At 44.5% G+C, this 18,457-nt stretch overlaps 1 protein-coding gene across 2 annotated transcripts; it reads right to left on the bottom strand.

Moving 5' to 3' along the window:
* Nucleotides 1–1,803: 1,803 nt before the first annotated feature.
* Nucleotides 1,804–17,092, bottom strand: LOC307230993 (SPRY domain-containing protein 3-like). 2 transcript variants are annotated; one of them, XM_080001506.1, is made up of 11 exons: nucleotides 17,012–17,092; nucleotides 16,098–16,245; nucleotides 15,855–15,930; nucleotides 10,478–10,602; nucleotides 9,834–9,969; nucleotides 9,529–9,717; nucleotides 7,446–7,595; nucleotides 5,231–5,288; nucleotides 4,725–4,841; nucleotides 3,998–4,119; nucleotides 1,804–3,896 (listed from the first exon to the last, which is right to left on the bottom strand). In XM_080001506.1, the coding sequence occupies exons 1-11, from the start codon at nucleotides 17,025–17,027 to the stop codon at nucleotides 3,762–3,764; spliced, it is 1,272 nt and encodes a 423-aa protein (XP_079857632.1). In that variant the 5' UTR covers nucleotides 17,028–17,092; the 3' UTR covers nucleotides 1,804–3,761. The 2 variants fall into 2 exon arrangements, with proteins under 2 accessions (XP_079857632.1, XP_079857633.1); XM_080001507.1 differs by having other exon boundaries at nucleotides 16,887–17,041.
* Nucleotides 17,093–18,457: the final 1,365 nt, after the last annotated feature.

The following is an 18,457-nucleotide window of genomic DNA, read 5'->3' as shown; positions in this document are numbered from 1 at the left end:
CCAGAAGCTCTACCACAAACTCTACTTCCGCTGCACCCAATGCAAAATTGGGCTCAGGTGGGTGCGTCAATGTGTCATATGTCATGGTACTCGGCATGACATATTGTATCTATACTCATTAAATATACTCCTATACGTATATGCCTGATATTGGCGTCATTGGCGGCCGACTCTTCATTCGTCTAAGGACATTTGTGCCCACAAAAACATTTCTAGTGCCGAGTATCTAACGACCGTTTTCCACCTCTGCTTTTTAGTCTTCATAACTTTTACACCCATGATGGAAAACTCTACTGCAAGCCCCACTCAATGCAGTTGATTCTGGCCAAAGCAAACAAGGATGAATGATTCGGCCATCGGCCTCACAGGACACCCAAGTCCGATGGGGAGCCAGATGAGGACCAAGACAAGCCAAGAGATAAAGGGGAGCCGTCAGCAGCAACGCAGCAAGCCGATGGTACCGCAGGACAACAACCCATCCCCACTGTGGAAACTTCTCCACAAGCCAAGCTGACAGAGGATGTCTGAGTCAAAGCCTTGTCTAACGTTCTGTACAACGCTTTGTTTTATGGAACAACCTTTTTGTTTTTCGGTTTGTTAGTCTACATTTTCAGTGATTTTCTATTATCATGGGGGACTTGGTAATGCAGGCAGGTTTTTGTCCTCCATGGAGTAAAACGATTAGTGGTTATGGGGATTTTCCACGACTGCCTACAATGTGAATGAGAAAATGAGATAATGAGTAATGAGCTAATGCAAATTTATCCTAATATATAGAGCAGTACATTGTATGTTTCTGTTTAGTATCAGGCACTTTGTGAATTGCTTCAAAGATTTGATGAAGGTCTGTTTTTATCCCCAACATTCTATTTAGACTATGCATTTTGGGTTTCCTTTGAAATACACGGCTGCAACATATACTCTGGACATTGCCGATGCTTCTCTTAGCCTTTAATTATTCATGACCTCCTGATTTCTGTCCTCAAGCGTAACATCTCAACATGCCTCATGATGTGCCATTTTTTGCTGTATAAAAAAAATTGGTCATGATTTTTTTTTATATGTACAAGCGGACATAGGAAGGCTCATTTGCACACGATTTAAAAGGACTAATATTTGACTGTTCAGACTTGGCTACGTTGAAACAAAAAGACACGTAAATGTGGGTAGTCTAAAAGATACTTGCAATGGATTCAGTTGATTGCATGAATAACGATTCAAAGATTTGCACACGTCAACAGAATGTTGGTTCTTTACGCTCTTACTAACAACGCCGTTTATTCCAAACTTGTTAAGACGGCTCTTTTTTATTTTTTTACTAGTCGGGCTCGACTCTTATATTTTCGACATGTATGCCCGTATTTAGTGTTCTTAAGGTAAAGGAATCTGGGAAAATAGTTGCGATAAATATGTGTAATATGTGAAAACCTGCATCAGCATCATTATTTGACTTCTTGAAATAACATCACATGTAGCCTCTTTAGTTTACAACTTGATACATATTTTTCATACTTGATCTCTATGTAGAAAAAAAAAAATGACTCAACTAAAATTAATAAACTAAAATTAATCAAATTAATTCATACAGTTGTTGAACTAATATGAAAATGCATCATCTTATGAGATAAAGAGCTGTGTCAGGAATCAATCAAATAAAATCATCTATACATGATTCTGTTGTAATTTAATTATGCTTTTTCATTTATTAAGTATTTAAACATTGTATACATTTACACAATTCAAAGATGATATACAGCACATTACTATTGCTTGTGCTTTGAAATTAAGTAATTCAAGGCAGCGGTCAACATTTGGACAAAATCCTCCCTTTCAAAATCCTCCTGGCAATCATCGTCATTTGAATTGCACAAAGTATGGCTTTCGGTCCTCCGTCACCAAATGTGTTTTTCAGGTTTGTTGTACTGCTTTAGTCTTTGAACTTTAATGTGGCACTTCCTAAAATTCAAGTGTGATCGTGCAAGCAATCTTAAAAATGATGCAATTAACGTGAGCAAAAAGCAAATTAACAAAAAAAAGGAGGCCTCTTTATTTTAAATTAAAAGTACCACCAAATATATTACTCCAAACCCTTTCTGATTGTGCCGGTTTGCAGTTAGAGTCTGATTTTGACAGTAACACAAATCAAGATGCTGATCATTTAAAACATTTTCTCAAACAAATGGTACAATTTTACACCGATTTGGCATCAAACATTTTCAAACCCTGACAGGCAAACCTAGGTTTGCTTTTAAAGAAGCGCCGCTTTATAAGTGAAAGCCACATACAAAAAGTTGCCATCTATAAATTGCAGGTCATTTAAAGAGAAGTATATAATGGATAATCACCCTTGGAGAAAACCCACGTACAGTTAAATATGATATAAAAAATTGAAATTAAATAATTATTTTCAGCATATATAGAACCTGAGAGTTGCTAATATCATGTGATTTCAGAATTAAACAGTTAAACATTTTTACTAAGTGGCACAGCCAAGTGGAGTAGCTTCTTAAAGAACTACTATACATCTGATATTGTCTTATTCTTATATTCTTTCTTTACTTTTGGATGGCACAATAAAAGATGTAAATTGTAAAATAATTTACAGTAAAGCATTTCAACAAACAATACTGCTAAGTTGTACTATACAATTATGGTACTATACTGCTATTTTTAAGATGAATTGGGATTTAGTACATTACGTTGGTGGCTTTGGTGTTTTTTATATGCAATTAAATATAGAACTTAACTGTTTTTTATTAATTCAATGGAAACTGACCTATGTAATGGATGTTTAGGGTGTTAAATCATTAATGGACATCAACTATTTCAGACATATGCCCAGGAATTTTCTGACATATTAATAAGTATAATAATCAATCGTTGCAGGTTCATGACGGCATGAATTTATAGTATCTTTGGGATAAAAAGGTATTTTGAATGGCCAGGATTGTTGTACATGGTAACAAGCCTCCAGCCTCATACAGCATCATACAGCGCTGACCTTTATAAGGCCAGATTTGATTCGTATTGTTTACATTTTTATAATAGTTTGAAGACCACGTACCGAAGACAGATATGGGCTACTGTAAACAGCACAAGGGCAGGTGTGATCTTTCATCTTGTCTTTCAATCTTTCTTGAACACAAACCTTGAGATAAAAAAATATTTTTACCACTTCGAATAAAGATTAGTGCACAAGCTTTTGTGAAGTGGTTACAAAAATTGCATCTGGCTCATGTTTTATCAGCAACACTGCCAGCAATGTTGCTCAGATTTGCTTCTCTGCTGCATCATTGTTCACCAGACAAACCTGGCTTCGGTGTCCTGTCACAGTGAATAATCAAGATTCACACATTCTGTAGCTTTATAGGAAATGAAAATAAGAGAAATTGTCTTTCTTAAATTCTCCTTATCACCACTAGGTGGCAGTAAAACAGTAATGCCTACAACAACTCCCATCAACAAACCTTGTGCAAAGGCGTCTTAATCTTTTTATCATCTGGATTTTAGTGTGGCGGGCCATAGATTCGTTTTATTCTGTGATCCAAATGCCAAAATCAGCGACACTGGCAGTGGTATTTAAATAAACTCCTATCAAACTATTAGGTCCTTTCTTATGTACCGTAGTATCATTCTGAAAGAATATTTCTGATGGCCCGGGTTTCTTTTGTCGAAAGTTGTAGACTATATTGAAATGGCTATATTGAACACTTTCTTTCCAACACCTCTCACTCTAGTTTCTCTTCTCGGCTCTACCCTGTTCAGCCGCTGAGGGGGTGCAGGTCCACTCTGACCTTCTCTCCGGTGCTCATCATACCGATGGTGGGGTAGAACCCCCCCGCCGGGAGCGACACCTCCCTGCGACCAACCACCTTCCGGTTTCGGGTGAAGAACACCTGTTCGAACACAAGGGGTGAGCACGGAAAGGTTTGTGAGCCCCCAAACTATTAGCTTTGATATACAGCAAATTGTCCGGTTTCTGATCCTGGATCCTCACCATGACCTTCCTCCCCTCCATGTCCCCTCCATCTTCCTCCTCATCTTCATTATTTGCGTACAGGTCATTCTGCACCTGAGTGTGCTTTGATTCTGCTTCCAGGTCCCAATCCTCAATGTCATCTGAATGTCAAACAACAGGGAAACACATTAAGGATGCGTGATACGTATGGTCTGGATTTCTCAATAAGTGTTTGTGCAGCGAGGGGCGAATTCACAGAGAAATGGATTACGGCCGCTAATAGCTCCATGAACTGCGTATCAATTGCTTCCCGTCTTAGCGTCCGATTCACAAAAGATATTGGGCGAATGACATGGCAGCACAAACACGGCCATAAAGCACGGCCATAAAGCACGGCCATCAAGCACGGCCATCAAGCACGCCCTGCTGCGCGACCAGTAGGCATACCTGTCAACATTTGGAGTTGCAAAGTAATGGAAATGGTCCGGCGCCCCGGGTGAGACCCTGTTGGGAGTCGACCCCGGGGGCACAGATGCACGGAGAGACCGGGTGTCCCAACCGCGTCGCCCCGTTATGGTAGAAGTCCACTGGACGTGTTGCCGCAGCGTACAGACACGGCGCGGCGTGCTGTAAGTGCATGCTTCCTATTAAACCCATGTGTGGCCGTTTTGCCGACCACACATTTTTCTGACAGAGGCACAGACGACGGGGCCGCAAAAGCCACGCAATCCTTTTTTGAAATCGCCCCGAGGGTATGAACTCTCACCGGCGTCGAGGTTGTAGTCGCGTGGAAACATGATGCCACAGCCCATGATGTCCCCCTCAAAGCAGCAGGGCCCGAAGGGGTCCCCCACTCCGCTGCCATGAAACAGCTTCCCATCATCTAGGAGGAATGCAAGTTAAGATGACTCATCTCTTGTTCTTTGCAGATTGTCCACACAAGGGTCTGTTAGCGCTTATTAAGATATTTGACAACTTTGCAATTTAATTTGTTAATACCCATCCATCACAATATGTTTATTATTTTGCCGTCGATTGGAAAATCAATCCCACAATCAAAGATGATAGATAGACCTGGATTTACCATATCAGATCTCTCACAGATAAGTAGCGGGTTTTGTTAAATTTGTTTTTGTCATTGTCTTCCTTCTGACCATGTTAAAAACCATGATCAAATAAAATATATTATTTTCATAGTCATCGACTCTATTATAAAAAAAAAATAAAATCAGTTCAGGGGTCAAATGAAGCACGCCCTCCTCCACCACTCACCGGCATGGTAGGCGATGGATCCCTTGCTCCAACCTGGGTGTCGGTTTTTGGGATAGTGCTGTGAATGAGAAGTGAATTTATATCGAGCAAGGACACAGCATCACTTTGCATACCGATATGATGTGTTTGTGTATGTTCTGTCTCATTTTAAAGGTTAAATGGGAATGGAAACAACCCCTTTAAAACTTAAACCAGCAGCAAAACGACCCTCCCCCATTTAAGTCTTACATACAGCAATACATTAAGAGGCTTTTGCCCAAACAACAGATCCACCATTTTTTTATGGGCATTTCCACTGTGAAAGGATTTCCTTCTTTGTACTGTTCTACCGGACAGTCTGCCATCTCTGTTCTCCAGGGCCGTGGTTCTCAACTGGTCTAGGATCAGGCATCATTTAAAGACTATTACAAAATAATATCATTTAAAATAAGATTTTGTAGAGAAATTGTACAGAAATCCACATTGCTTGACTGTGAAAACAGTTTGCAAAGTAAATGTCGCAGATTTTTTATTTTTTTTATTTTTTGGGAAGCATACAGCTGCGGAATGGATCCGCGACCCAGTTTTGGACCGGGACCCAGCAGTTGAGAACCGCTGCCCCTCGGAATGTTTTCCGAAGCCTAAACATTTCACGGTCCGTGGACTCTGGGCCGGTTTTACTTTCCACTTAGACACAAACAGCTGTGTCAGCGCTCCCCGGCCTCAAAACCATCGCAGCCGTTCGAATAAACGATCGTCATGACGAGCAGGGTAAAGGAAATAGACAATCAAACAGGAGACGGCGAAAAAAAAATACAATTCAAAAGAATGCAGCGAACACATTGCGCGGTTGACCGGCGAGAAGAGGGTCCCGGCGAGGTTTCGAAGCCCCTTTCACCGCCGAACGGACCTCGGCGTTTGTCATCCCGAGGAAACAGACACCCTTGTTTTGATTGTTTCACAGCTAATGGCCCCTATCAGCAGACTGTCGAGAAAAAAAACACGCCGCGCTGCGCACGGCAGGAGGCGGACGGGGTTGGAATGAATCAGCAGGAGTGACACGGAACCGATGGATTTATAGCGCGCCGTCAGAGGGAAGGGGAAAAAAACCGCAGACAACTCCAAAAATCAATTCCAGGAAAACAATCAGACGAAATGACAGAGCTCTATTCTCTACACACTCCTGCCCCCGGGCGCAACCCACCGCGCACACGCACGCGTACACGCGCACACACGCACACACACACACGCGACGGAGGGGAGGGAGCGTCGCTGACAGAAACGATGTTTCAACTCCGTCAGAGGTGGAAAAAAACACGCCGTTAATTAGTCAGAATGTGGCCGGGTGCATGAGCAGCAACGGTCACGGCGAGGAGGCGACGCATCGCCGCGCCTCTCCGCCCGGAGACCGCACGCCGGCTCCCTCCCACCGAAACTCTGTCATTAAAACGACATAGTGTCAGGCTCCTAATTAGCCGATACTTAAGTTGTGTTAAACAGGATGTGCAGACCTCACGTGGCACTCGGAGGCAAAATCCAGTCGATGGCGTTTCTGTTGTGTAAACATTCAACAAGTCCTTTCTGAGCCAAAGCCTTTATTTCCAAAATACCGACGACCAGCTCCTGTCATCAATTTAGACGGGGCCTACCTGAATGAACCAAATTAATTTGGGCTTACAACCATTAATTGCGTCGCCCGGGGACCCACTGCATACTTTGTGCTTTCTCACACGTCTTTCTGTGTCTCTCGTGCCTGGGGTGGACGTCGGAATGTCGGCTACGCGCGGACGGAAGCAGAGAAGGGTTCGGGGAAAACCGAAACGACTCGACGCAGGAAGACGCGGCGATTACGGGGTTTTCATCTTTCAACGAGGCGCCCCGGGGATTTTTTTTTTGTCGTGCCCCCGCCATCTCCGAACTGGATTTTACATTACAGGTCCGCGTGTGATGGAACGGCGTGTGTGATATGGAAAACCAAAGCACGGGGCTAAAATGAGATAATATTTATTCTGTTGTTAGTTTTTCCCCCCTCGGTCATCCATCACTTAGAGTGGAAACGTTGAGGGCAGAACTGAGCGGGAGAGAGGGATGAACACGTGCGAGAGCAAGAACAAAAAAAAAAAAAAAAAAAAAAGGAGAGAACCCCGGCACCCGGACAGAGAGACGCGCGTCGTATACGGTAAGGGAGATGCGTGTTCACCAGGGGGACGGGTCCTTGAAAAAAAACTACTCTCACCTTGTGTGCCAGGCCCAGGGCGATATAACACTTCTCACCGGCGCTGGTGATCTCCAACTCGTAGTAGTGGCAGTGTGTGTTGAGGGACCGGCGGGCTTGGGCCAAGCCCACGTCGACGATCCTCTTCCCCTTGCCGACGTACTCCAGCAACTGAGGGGGACGAGCGGAGGACACGTGTTGTTCCAGGGACGGAAATGTGATGACGCTTGTTTTCGTTGAGTGGAGACCCAAAAGGGCCGCACGTTATCAAACGTGTCCGTCGGCACAGAAGAGTGACTTCGTTCCCCGTTCTGGCACGTGGAAGCGTGTTCAACGCTTTCTCTTGGAGAAAAATGCATTTATATGTCCCACTGTGATGGAATGATCCTCGGCTTGTATTAATAATGGATCTGAGGCATCAATAATAGATGCAAAAATAATTAACACCTACATTTTATACAGGTCATACACTGGCATTGGGCATGTAAGCACACACTATACTGGGTAAACAAAACATTTCTGGTTTTACAAATGATTTAGTCTTGTATGTATTCTCTATTTTATTGATTCAACATTTACAGCGGTCTACTCTTTAGTCCGTTCATTTTTTTACTTATTTGCTCGGTTTTGTACGGATACGCAAGCAACTACCGCCCATCTACATATTGAATATTCATAAATATGTTATAATGAAATGAACCCCCATCTTGAAAAAATTCGATTCGGAGATTCGATCAAACGTGCATTTAGATCCTTAAACTTGGACAGCGAATGTAGTCAGTCCTAACGGTGAGTTGAAGGTGACTCCAGACTCCCCCCTCTCCGCGGTCGCCCCGAGGTGGTGACACGTCCAGTTGTGCGTCTGCAGGTCCAACTGCGTCTGATTTCGGGAGGCAGTGGTCTGGGGGCGACTCGAAAAATGAAACACTAAGAAACATGGGTGAGTTCTCCTCGTCTCCTTACTCCCTTTAAATGCTCTGACCATTTGCTCATTTTTTTTTTTTATTACTCGTCATATATCGGCCATCCTGCCCCCGTCTATCGCCGGGGTCGGGTACGTGCGTGAACGCCAGGATCCGGGCACTTCAGGGGAGGTGCGTGAAAAGCCCCTTTCGTGTGCCGTCGTTGGTATCTAAAGGTATGGGAAGTATGCAGGTGAGTCGCTCCTGCCGGCGGTGCTGCGGTGGCGAACCGCGGCTTCATTTTGTACATTTTATTTCGGGATCTTCTGTCATCTTTGACACAGCCCCCGCATTGCATGAGAACACTTTTGGGTTGTAGATACCGTCTGGGCAGAAACTTGCACGGACTTGCGCGCAATCGACATTGAATGAACGCATTTACATCCGTTTAACCGCGCCTGTCCATCACTTCTTTTAGAAACACCAAAAGGGGAAATTCTAACGCCTGAAACGCGGCTCGTAACAAAGACTTTGGAGGCGCGGTGAAACCGCGCCTCCGCTAAATCACACATTAAATCAACCACACGACCTCGTAGATAGACTGGGTAACATGAAATTAGATCAAATATTGAAGTTGACTCCAATGTAAGTAAGACATCAGTAGCCTACAAAGCAGCCAGCGTCCCACTGTAGACGTGTGCATGAAGGCAAACTCTCAAAACGGAGGCAGTTGTTCCCCCTCTGTGTTCGCTTTACTGCAGCAACCAGCTGACAGTTGTCGGAATTGAAAAACCCTCATGATGTTCATGTTTTCTGCGTAAATGTTGTTGGGGTCTATGTTTAATTAAGACGCCCCCTCTCTCAAGACGCTTACCAAGTTTTAATACCTTCTAATAGTTTTAATAGCCAGGACTTAGTGATGTAAGCCAGGTAAGTGACGGCGGTGAGTTAAGGTGAGTTTCATGTAGGAGGATTTAAAAGGTTTTTTCAACACAACACAGACAATTCATTCTTTTATATAATTATAGAACCCAGAATCCCCTTGAGGCCGCCTGCGCGAGAGCTTGTGTAATCACCGGGTTTCTTGACATTTCACTGCATATATGTATGACCGTGTGTGTATGTGACAAATAATCTCTTCAACTTGAACTTGAACTGGTATGTATATTTTTGAATCCTACTTCCAGTACCGATGGACATACCGTGCCCGCTACCGTGACATCATGGAGACGGCCCCAGTCATCTTCGTGACTATCGACTATCATCATTCCGTCCTCTTCCTCCCTCCGCCACTCCGCCTGCAGGTCCAGCAGCACCTCTTCCCCCAGGGAGTGCATTCCCACGGCAGGGTGGAGAGCTTCGGGGGGTTGCGGGATCTCCACGTTGCCGACCTGGGCACAGATTTGAACACACTGCTCAGTAGATCACACCATTTACCGTGAAAGGGTAGGAATCAGAAGTTATGACTCTTGCGAAATAGGAAGATGGAGGCGGGGGGGTTCCCTACCTCCTTGCCATTCTTGGTAAAAAACACTGTCATCTGTCCATCGTCAGAAGAGTCAAAGCATATCCCACAGCCAATTTTATCGCCACGATTACATTTTGGCCCAAACTGCTGTCCAACGTTGTCGCCGTTGTAAAGCCTGTAAAAAGGGCAGAGTGGTGAGCAGCCATGATCTCGTGCTTTCAAAGCAAACTATATGTCATGGTCGTCAATTCCACAGCCAGAAACATTTTGGACCAATAACTTCTAACACAACCAAAACTTCAAAATGAAACCTTTTTATTCGAGCGGTCACTCAAACCCACCATTATTATTGATGGTCAGTCATTGTCTAGAATGGATTTTCCGATTACTATTCACACCTCAATTTTCTGTCCGGACAATAATTGAGGAGGGAAGCAGGACAGGAAATTGTCTGGTTTTAAACTGGATGTAGTTTTGTACCAGCAAACAAAATTATCAAACAAAAAAATAAACATTTTACTGAACTTAAAATAAATAATAATAATTTAAATGAAATGACACAAAGCTGAAAGCTGTGCTGCAGCTGATCATTTTCGAGGGGGCAACCGTGCCATCAATTTGATTGAGTGATAGTGATTAAAGCAAATGATGAAGTAATAAAGATTTCAGGGTTTGTCACATACTTTCCATCATCAGCGTGATAAGCCACAGAATGCGGGAGCCAGCCGGGCTGATTCTCCAGCTTGTAGTACGGAGGCACCAGACCCACGGCGATCATCCCCCTCACGCCGGTGTCGATGATAGTTATCTAAACGTGCCACAGGACATCACAGAGAGACAACATGACGGGTTTTAGGGTTTTTATTGAAATCCACTTTGTTCTTGGGTGAAGAATTTATCTTGATGTACACTTTGGTTTTCTAAGTGTTTTCTCAGCCTTCCAAAAAAAATAAAAAACAGATGGGGTGAACTATTGCACTGTCCAAATATTACATTAAGGAATTAAGGAAAACTGAAGTGGTTATTTCTACCGTTTCCTTCCTTTACCTGCCTTTTGGAAAAACAAACTTGGTCAAAAGAATGAACTGTTGATGTTGAATTATGACCAAGTTGTGTTTGTGTAATGAACAGTTTTATTAAAGAAAAAAAAACCAACTATCCAATAAGCCTTGAGCACTTTGCTTATAGCCGACACTGACTGACATACATAAGAAGTGCTCCTATAGAGACGGGATTTTCATGTTTTCTAAATCTGTCGTTTTCAAAAATGCCCATGCAGTCATATACGACAAGGTGGAGGAAGGCGTCATATTCTCATCAAGCGTGACACCAAAATACCGTCGTCCCGAGGGAGCGCTAATGTCAAACACATTGCGATCAGAGTTTTGGCATATTTAGGACAAGAAAAGAGGAAACATTTAATCCCTTCCCATGACCTCACTACCAGGCCCCCCGGGAACGTGAGGGAGCGCGGCTCTCTGCTGCGCCAGCGTGAAACTACGGCTTTCAAATCTCAAAGTTCCAGTGCTGTAAAGACAATAAGAGGTGGTGCAGTATAAAAAAAGACTTCAACTACACAAAGAATCAGTAGTAATAACACCTGAAATTAACCCTGCGCAATTTAATCTAAGTTGAGAAAATGTGTTTATTAAAAAGAGTTTCTCAAATAATCGACTAAAAGTTTCCGCTGCCGTTAAAAGGTAATGCTTTCACTTTCATTCTTATGTATCACCAAGACACAGAAGTAGTGAAAAGTCGATTCCATCTGTTTCCTTCAACATCCTTTACACATCAAGAACACCAAGAGGTGGAAATACACTAATCAGGACGATTATATTTAGAGTATGTTTCTCCTGTTGCGGTGTCATTTAATACTGGTGCTTCAACTTAAAACAATTTTACTAACAAAGTATTATTTGATATGCATTCTTGCTTTCCAAAGCGATGCCGAGTGAACCTAACCAACTAAATGTTGAATCCATACAATGACATATTCAATCCATCAAATCAGAATTACAGGTAGAATTAAAGGAATCAATGTTAAAAAACTGTCAAAGCAAAGCACTTCTATAAGATGTTAAAATATTGTTTGTAAGTTTTCTAGGTATTTATTTTCAACACACACACACACACACACACACACACACACACACACACACACACACACACACACACACACACACACACACACACACACACACACACACACACACACACACACACACACACACACACACACACACACACGCTGCTCAAAAAAATAAAGGGAACACTTAAACAACACATCCTAGATCTCGATGAATGAAATATTCCAGTTGAAAATCTTTATTCATTACATAGTGGAATGCGTTGAGAACAAAATAACATAATAATGATCAATGGAAATCAAAATCATTAACCCATGGAGGTCTGGATTCAGAATCATACTCAAAATAAAAGTGGAAAAATCAGATCACAGGCTGATCCACCTTCTGTGGAAATTCCTCAAGACAATTCAAAATGAGGCTCAGTAGTAGGTGTGGCCTCCACGTGCCTGTATGCACTCCCTACAACGCCTGGGCATGCTCCTGATGAGACAACGGATGTTTTCCTGAGGGATCTCATCCCAGACCTGGATCAGGGCATCACTCAACTCCTGGACAGCCCGCAGTGCGATGTGGCCTCGCCGGATGGAACGAGACATGATGTCCCAGAGGTGCGCGATTGGATTCAGGTCTGGGGAACAGGCAGGCCAGTCAATCAATGCCTTTGTCATGCAAGGACTGCTGGCACACTCCAGCCACATGAGGCCAGGCATTGTCATGCATCAGAAGGAAGCCAGGGCCCACTGCACCAGCATATGGTCTGACAATGGGTCTGAGGATCTCATCCCGGTACCTGATGGTAGTCAGGGTACCTCTGGCTAGCACATGGAGGTCTGTGCGGCCCTCCAAGGATATGCCTCCCCAGACCATCCCTCACCCACCGCCAAACCGGTCCTGCTGGAGGATTTTGCAGGCAGCAGAACCTTCTCCACGGCATCCCCAGACTCTGTCATGTCTGTCACATGTGCTCAGTGTGAACCTGCTTTCATCCGTGAAGAGCACAGGGCGCCAATGGTGAATCTGCCAATCCTGGTGTTCTCTGGCAAATGCCAATCGGGTTGCACGGTGTTGGGCTATGATCACAGGCCCCACTTGTGGACGTCGGGCCCTCATACCACCCTCATGGAGTCTGTTTCTGACAGTTTGAGCCGAAACATGCACATTAGTGGCCTGCTGGAGATCATTTTGTAGGGCTCTGGCAGTGCTCCTCCTGTTTGTCCTTGCACAAAGGAGCAAATAGCTGCTGGGTTGTTGTCCTCCAACGGCCCCCTCCACGTCTCCTGGTGTACTGGCCTGTCTCCTGGTATCTCCTCCATGCTCTTGACACTGTGCTGCGAGACACAGCAAACCTTCTTGCCACAGCGCGCATTGATGTGCCATCCTGGATGAGCTGCACTACCTGAGCAACTTCTGTGGGTTGCAGACACCGCCTCATGCTACCTCTAGTGGTGAGGGCACTGGCAAAATGCAAAAGTGACCAAAAATCAGCCAGAAAAGATGAGGACAGGGAAATGGTCTGTGGCCACCACCTGCAGAACCATTCCTTTATGGGGGTTGCCTTGATCTTTGCCTCTCATTTCCCCCTGTTGTCTGTTCCATTTGCACAACAGCAGGTTAAATGGATTCACAATCAGTGTTGCTTCCTAACCAGACACGTTGATATCCCAGAAGTGTGACTGACTTGGAGTTACATTGTAATGATTATGTATTCTCTTTATTTTTTTGAGCAGTGTACACACACACACACACACACACACACACACACACACACACACACACACACACACACACACACACACACACACACACACACACACACACACACACACACACACACACACACACACACACACACTTACTTGTTGGTACCCTTACAGCTCATTGAAAGCAATTTATCATGAATACCTGCATGCCTTTGGTTTGTCATAGAGTAAAGCAAAGAAACTGTGAAAAGAGATGAATTATTGCTCAAGAGATCAATTATATTCTAAAATAGCCTGGACAAATTTGCTGGTACCCTTCGACGAAAAAAGGAGAACCCACAATTTTCTCTGAAATAACTTGAAACTCACAAAAGGGATTGGCATCCATCATTGTTTATATTCCATATTAAACAGAAATCAGACTTGCTGCTTTTGATTTTTGATTCAATAGGATATTTGACATAATAAAACAAATAAAACATGGCATGGACAAAAATGATGGGACCCTCAAGCTAATATTTTGTTCCACAACCTTTAGAGGCATCACTGCAATCAAGCCATTTGTGTTGCTCTCAATGAGACTTCTGCACCTGTCAACAGGTAGTTTGGCCCACTCTTCCTGAGCAAACTGCTCCAGCTGTCTCAGGTTTGAAGGGGGCCTTCTCCAGGCTGCATGTTTCAGCTCTTTCCATAGATGTTCCATAGGATTCAGATCAGGGCTCATAGAAGGCCACTTCAGAGTAGTCCAATGTTTTGTTCTTATCCATTCTTGGGTGTGTTTTGGGTCATTATCCTGTTGGAGGACCCATGACCTGCGACTGAGACAGAGCTTTCTGACACTGGGCAGTGCATTTCGCTCCAGAATGCCTTGATAGTCTTGATATTGCATTGTGCCCTGCACATATTCAAGGCACCCTGTGCCAGAGGCAGAAAAGCAGCCCCAAAACATAACCGAGCCTCCTCCATTTTTCACATTTACATTTACATTTAGTCATTTAGCAGACGCTTTTATCCAAAGTGACTTACAATTGTTCAAACACCGACGGACGCAGCCTTCAGGAGCAATTAGGGGTTAAGTGTCTTGCTCAAGGACACTACAGCATGCTAGCAGGAGGAGCCTGGGATCGAACCAGCAACCTTTAGGTCACTAGACCACCAGCTCTACCGCCTGAGCTACCATCCCCCCTACCATTCACAGTAGGTATGGTGTTCCTTTCTTTGAAAGCTTGATTTTTGTCTGTGAACATAGAGCTGATGTGACTTGCCAAAAAGCTCCAGTTTTGACTCATCTGTCCAAAAAACATTCCAGCAGAAGCATTGTGGCTGGTCAATATGCATTTTAGCAAATTCCAGTCTGGCTTTTTTATGTATTCCGTTCTAAACTGGAGTCCTCCTGGGTCTTCTGCCATGGAGCCCACTGTCACTCAAAAAGCGACAGATGGTGCGATCAGACACTGATGTACCTTGACCTTGGAGTTCAGCTTGTACCTCTTTGGAAGTTGTCCTTGGCTCTTTTTCGACCATTCTTACTATACTTCTGTTCAATCTGGGGTCGATTTTCCTCTTGCGGCCACGTCCAGGGAGGTTGGCTACAGTCCCATGGACTTTAAACTTCTTAATAATATTTACAACTGTAGTCACAGGAACATCAAGCTGCTTGGAGATGGCCTTATAGCTTTACCTTTAACATGCTTGTCTATCATTTTCTTTGTGATCTCCTCAGACAACTCTCTCCTTTGCTTTCTCTGGTCCATGTTCAGTGTGGTGCACACGATGATACCAAACAGCAGAGTGACTACTTTTCTCCATTTAAACAGGCTGCATGACTGATTATAACATTGAAGACGTGTGTGATACCAATTAAAGAAAACAGTTAGATTCAAATATCACTATAATCCAATTATTTATCATATTTTCTAAGGGGCACCAACAAATCTGTCCAGACCATTTTAGAATATAATTTATCCTTTTAGCAATAATTTATCTATTTTCACAGTTTCTTTGCTTTACTCTATGACAAACCAAAGGCATGCAGGTGTACATGAGAAAATTGCTTTTAATTCATCACTTTTCAGGAGGAATGAAGCATTGTTTTAATGAGCTGCAAGGGTACCAACTATATATATATATATATATATAGATAGATAGATAGATAGATAGATAGATATATAGATGATGGTTATATAATGGTACATTTGTCTCTAAAAGTGTATTCAAATAAAGTAAATACAGTATACTGTATGTAAAATATGTAAAAGTGATGTCACACTTACCTCAAAATAGCGGTTTCTTTTTGATAATGGCCGGGGGGCCACAAAACAACCAACCTCATCTGAATTCCCTTGATACCTACAAACAATTACATACAATTTTTAAATAGATGTACAAATATTTCTAATAGGCAAAATTTAGCAAGATGAAAAACTGAACTGCCACTGAAAGAAAGTGCATTTAAAGACGGAACCTCTTCAACAGCTGCCATAGTTGGGTTGTCAAGTCGGCTTTTTGGTGTTTACCTGAGAATGTCACCGTTCCTCATCATCTTTTTTAAGCGTTCCCGGTACCGCACGGCCCGCGCTTCCCGGATTTCTCTAATCCGTCTCCTCCAGTTCAAGAAGCGATAATGAAGATTAATGTCATCCATCTTTTCTGGAATTGATAAATCTAGGAGAAAGAGAAGTAAACAAAGGCTGTTTAGTTGACTTGAAGGATGTTATCAATCAAAGAGCACATAATTATTCCATACGGACTGTGATGAGATTAAAAAAAATTGAGTTTTTTTGGACGAAACCAACGCCTGGTTTCTAAATGTACTCAAACCAGTTTGTTCCGTTAGGTTTCTTAGGTAATCATTGAGAAACAGGTTTATGAAATGTATTCAAATGCTCAACTTGAGTCAAACAATGACAAGGACAAAACGTGTACATGTATAATATAATATATATACACACACACACATACATACATACATACATACATACATACATACATACATAAACACACACGCCCACCCACACACAGACAGACAGACAGACAGACACACAATACACTTTGGGGAAAAAGGTGCACCCATTCTCAGACACGGTGATCTTAATGTAGGCTCTTCATACTGCTTCATAAATATGTTAATGACAAAAACATTTTCGATCATGGGACACAAGCCGACACATCTGTCACTGAAATATAAATATCAACGTGGTAATCGATTTAGCACCAGAGATCTGCGGAACTACCAGAAAACGTCAAACTTTTACGACGACTCGGAGCGAAGCAATAATTGAAGATTGAAGTTTCACTTTACCTACTTTCTAGGTGTACGCGAACGCAGCACCCAACTACGCTCGGGACGCTGGCTGTCCGCCCGCAGAGCCAACATCATGAACAAATCCCCATTGGTATGATTTATGACATAATGTTAACATAAGTCTACCTGAGCTCATCCACATACTATCCAATCCCCTTGATGTCACATTTATTCCCTCCCGTTTCACAACTTCAACCTCGTCGTCGGATTTCGTTCGCTTCCAAAAAAAAAATTTTTTTTTTTTCTTTTTTTTTTTTTTCCCTCTCTCTCGAGGGGAGCTACGTCATTTGGGGGCCGAGCTCCGCCGTCGGAAGTCCCGCCTCCTCGACCAATCCGCTGCGAGGCCGCCGGGCTCCACGTTCTCTTAACCCGTGCGGCACCGGCACCGGCAGCGCGCCGGGCGGGCCAACGATCGCCCGGTCCCAGCACGGAGTGGTCGTCCATCGGAGCGGGGCGGGATCAAAAGTGTTATCCTGAGATGTGCCGGCGCAACACTTGGGGGGCCGACGACGCCCCGCACGCCCCACTGCGTTGTCGCCTCAGCCGCCAAACGTTTCGAATTTCGGCCCAAACCGGGGGCCTGGCTGCTTGACCTATGACCTCGCTCGTCAGCCACGGGCCGGCATCAGCTCCACAGGCCGATTGCGTTTGCGTTTGGAAAAGCCGGAGCAATGGAGAGGCCACGCGAATGTTGACTTATGTCTGGGGCGGGGGGTGGGGGTTAGACGCTGTTCTCGTTCTAAAGGTGACGGAAAAAAGGAACGAGGCGTCCCGCGTACGCTTGGGCGCGTGCGTAAGGCGTCGAAGGGCGAGGGGGGGGCTGGGTTGTTTCGACGAGACTGACATTCTCCATGGCGCACCCTCCCATGCCTCTGCCCCCACGTCTCGGCTCTTTAAAAGCCGCTGCCAAGCTCTATCTGTCTCACTATCGCCCGAACGGCGCTTGAGGAAGTTGGCATCCACCCTCGTCTGCTGTTGACTCGCTGAAACGTAGGTGGAAATGAACAATTAGACGGAAGAGAAGAGAAGAAGGGTGTAAGGGAGGATAAGGACTCGTCACTACTAAACTCAACTTTCCTGAATTAAATTTTAAGAGCAGACCACTCACACCCAGGGGGGTAATTAAGATAATGCCTCTGAACTTGAACGGCTGCGTGGCCCTGCTCCTCCTGCAGCTGGCTCTCTTGGGACAAAGGCCGCTGACCGCGGCCGAGACTCTGCCCAGACCGTGCCCCACCTGTCGGGGGGCCCCGGCCCGCGGGGGTCTCCAGCAGAGGCGGCTGCCGGCGGACGTCGGCACCGCCGCCGCCCTGGCGGCGGGGAAGCCCTGCGGGGTCTACACGCTGGGCTGCGCCGAGGGATTGCGCTGCGCCCCCCCGGAGGACCACCCCCGCCCCCTCCAGGCCCTGCTGGAGGGCCGGGGTGCCTGCAGCGACAGCTCCAGGATCAGCCCCACCACAAGGATCCATACTGTAGGTAAAGTTCCAGCAGCGGCCCTGTGACTTTGAAACAACGTCGCTTCTTTTATCTCACCTTTGTGGACATTTATCCATCGGATGTCATCAGGCGTCA

This window comes from Zeus faber (assembly GCF_960531495.2).
Source record: "Zeus faber genome assembly, chromosome: 5".
NCBI classification, from domain to species: Eukaryota; Metazoa; Chordata; class Actinopteri; order Zeiformes; family Zeidae; genus Zeus; species Zeus faber.
Note: the sequence above shows the minus strand (reverse complement) of the source record. Positions and strands in the feature narration are given on the sequence as shown.